At 39.4% G+C, this 2,251-nt stretch overlaps 1 protein-coding gene across 1 annotated transcript in view; it reads left to right on the forward strand.

Annotated features, from left to right (window-relative positions):
* The window catches only part of epb41 (erythrocyte membrane protein band 4.1), an 80,512-nt gene that overhangs the window by 68,828 nt on the left and 9,433 nt on the right, over positions 1-2,251 (forward strand). Inside the window, exon 19 of the mRNA XM_015379844.1 lies at positions 318-422. Within this exon, the coding sequence (XP_015235330.1) occupies positions 318-418 (101 nt within the window). The 3' untranslated portion in view covers positions 419-422. The remainder of the gene's footprint in view (positions 1-317; positions 423-2,251) is intronic.

The raw sequence follows: 2,251 nt of genomic DNA on the forward strand, positions 1-2,251 counted from the left end.
AATTTTGATATAATTACTGCTCCAAAGGGGGTCACTCTGTTGGCTGAATACATGTTTTATGGTCTGTGTACTCCAGTTAACGATTAATCGATTACTAAATTAGTTGATGATTTTTCAATAATCGATTAATCCGATTTATTCTTTCAGCTGTAGTTTATTTTGTATCACTTTTAGAAATATCTGGTTGTGTGTTCCCTGAATTTAAACTGTATTCATGAATTTTGGCTACAAGGTTTAAAACTGTTTGATTGATGAAAGCTTTACTTCATGTCTGGAGCTGACCCAGTGTTTTCTGTCTGTTGTCATGGTAACTGTTTAGGCTTTGGCTCAGGCTATTAAAGAGGCAAAGGAGCAGCACCCAGATATGTCGGTCACCAAAGTGGTCGTACACCAGGAAACAGAGATAACTCCAGATTAAGAAGGTAAGTAGTCTAGGTGAAGTTGCAAAGTAAACTCTTTATAATGAGCTAATACTGTATAAAACTTTATTAAGTATTCCTTTTTAGATTGCCTTTCAACATAAATATCAAAATGAATAGTTTGTTATTCATACAGAGGCAGCATAATCTATTTCAGGATCTAGATGTGCTGCAACTAATTTTAAAGAAAGCGTCAGAATGGGAGTGATTTAGGTGGGATTTAGGTGACTTGTTGTTAAACTATAGCTGCAAGAAACCAAACCAATGTCAGCTAAAATTAAAAACTATGGCTAGAATATGCATCTACTGATGGCTGCTTCCAGCAGGGTAACCAACTAATAGTTGCATGAATTTGTTACTGAAACGAATAGTACTCTGGAATCCAGATAACTGTAGGCAATAAACTAAAATATCCAAATAAAAGCCATGGTAGTTTTCCTTTGTATTGTGCTGCAACTGACGATTATTTCGGCAATCAATTAATCTGTCAATATTTTTTTTTTTTTAAGTCAGAGAGCAAAAAGTTAAAAAGAAGAACTTTTTACAAAATCAAACCAGATGAAACTATAGCCCCTTTTACACTAGCCTTTTGAAACCGTGCCGAGAATGGTCCGAGCACGGTAACTGAGATAACTGTTGAGTGTAAATGGAGCATGACTGAACACAACTGAACCAGTGTTCATTTCATCAGCTTTTTTTTATTTAGGCTTAGCCAAAATGACAAAAATCAATTTTAGTCTTAGTCATATTTAGTCATTGCCTTCCCAATTAAGTCTTAGTTGTCCTTTTAGTCAACACTGTAAATAAAACTGCTTCTCTTTTTCTCTATTTTACTTATATAGCACTGTGCAGAATAGAACTTTACTCACTGATTCTCTTTTTAACATATACTGTATCACACTGCACACATTGAACCTTTTGTCGGCTTGTTTCATCATATCCACAAAGGCTTCATCCTCAAACAGACTTCCCATCTTTCCATGTCAGATTTGGCTGTGGTGTCACTGTGTCACGTATCTAGTTGGAAGAAATTGAAACGATTAATATCCAGAGTATCAGTAGAACATCTTTCTTCTATGACAGAGAGACAGTCAGATACAGGCACAGAAAGGCTCACACACACGTCCCCATGCATGTGCACCTGCGTGCGCACCCGGAACATACGTTCCTACTACTACAGGCCACCCGTTCCTTACCTTCTTCCATATGGCAGCATGTTTGCACCTCAGATGCTGCTTGAGATTCGTTGTGTTCTTCCCTGCCATTTTGAAGCCGCAGACTCTTTGGTGGCATCCTTCCTCCGGTGTTGTCCTTTGCGTTGTAAACAAAATGGCTCCATACATTTACCCAGCTCCTCCAACAAACTGTACACCGGTATCCGAGCCCCACGCAATAACTGCGAAGTTGAGCTAGGAGTATAAACCCTGTGCTACTACTGACTGAGCAGCGTGAGGCACAGTGGAACAGGAGCTGTGTGGGACAAACAGGGCAAAATTTTTGTGCGTCATCGTCGCGGGAAAAAGGGGAGTTGACGAAATATTTTCGTCATTGTCCTAGTTTACAAAATTAATACTATACCTGTTAAACATGGAAGTTAGGTCCCCCTGAAGGCTAACCTGACTCTGCCAGATGGATTTGCTCCGCATATCCATCTGGAAACCTTCCGTTAAAGTAATTTTGGGAAGGGGCGAAAATACTGGTTAGCTGATTGGCCTATGTTGGTGATAGACGGGCCAAATAAACCAATCAATCAGCAAAGCATATGACGTACTAACAGAGCGACGACGAAAACACAAGCCAAGCTAATCTTGCTGAAACCAGTCGGGAGAAGA

This window comes from Cyprinodon variegatus, unplaced genomic scaffold (assembly GCF_000732505.1).
Source record: "Cyprinodon variegatus isolate N-32 unplaced genomic scaffold, C_variegatus-1.0 Scaffold201, whole genome shotgun sequence".
NCBI classification, from domain to species: domain Eukaryota; kingdom Metazoa; phylum Chordata; class Actinopteri; order Cyprinodontiformes; family Cyprinodontidae; genus Cyprinodon; species Cyprinodon variegatus.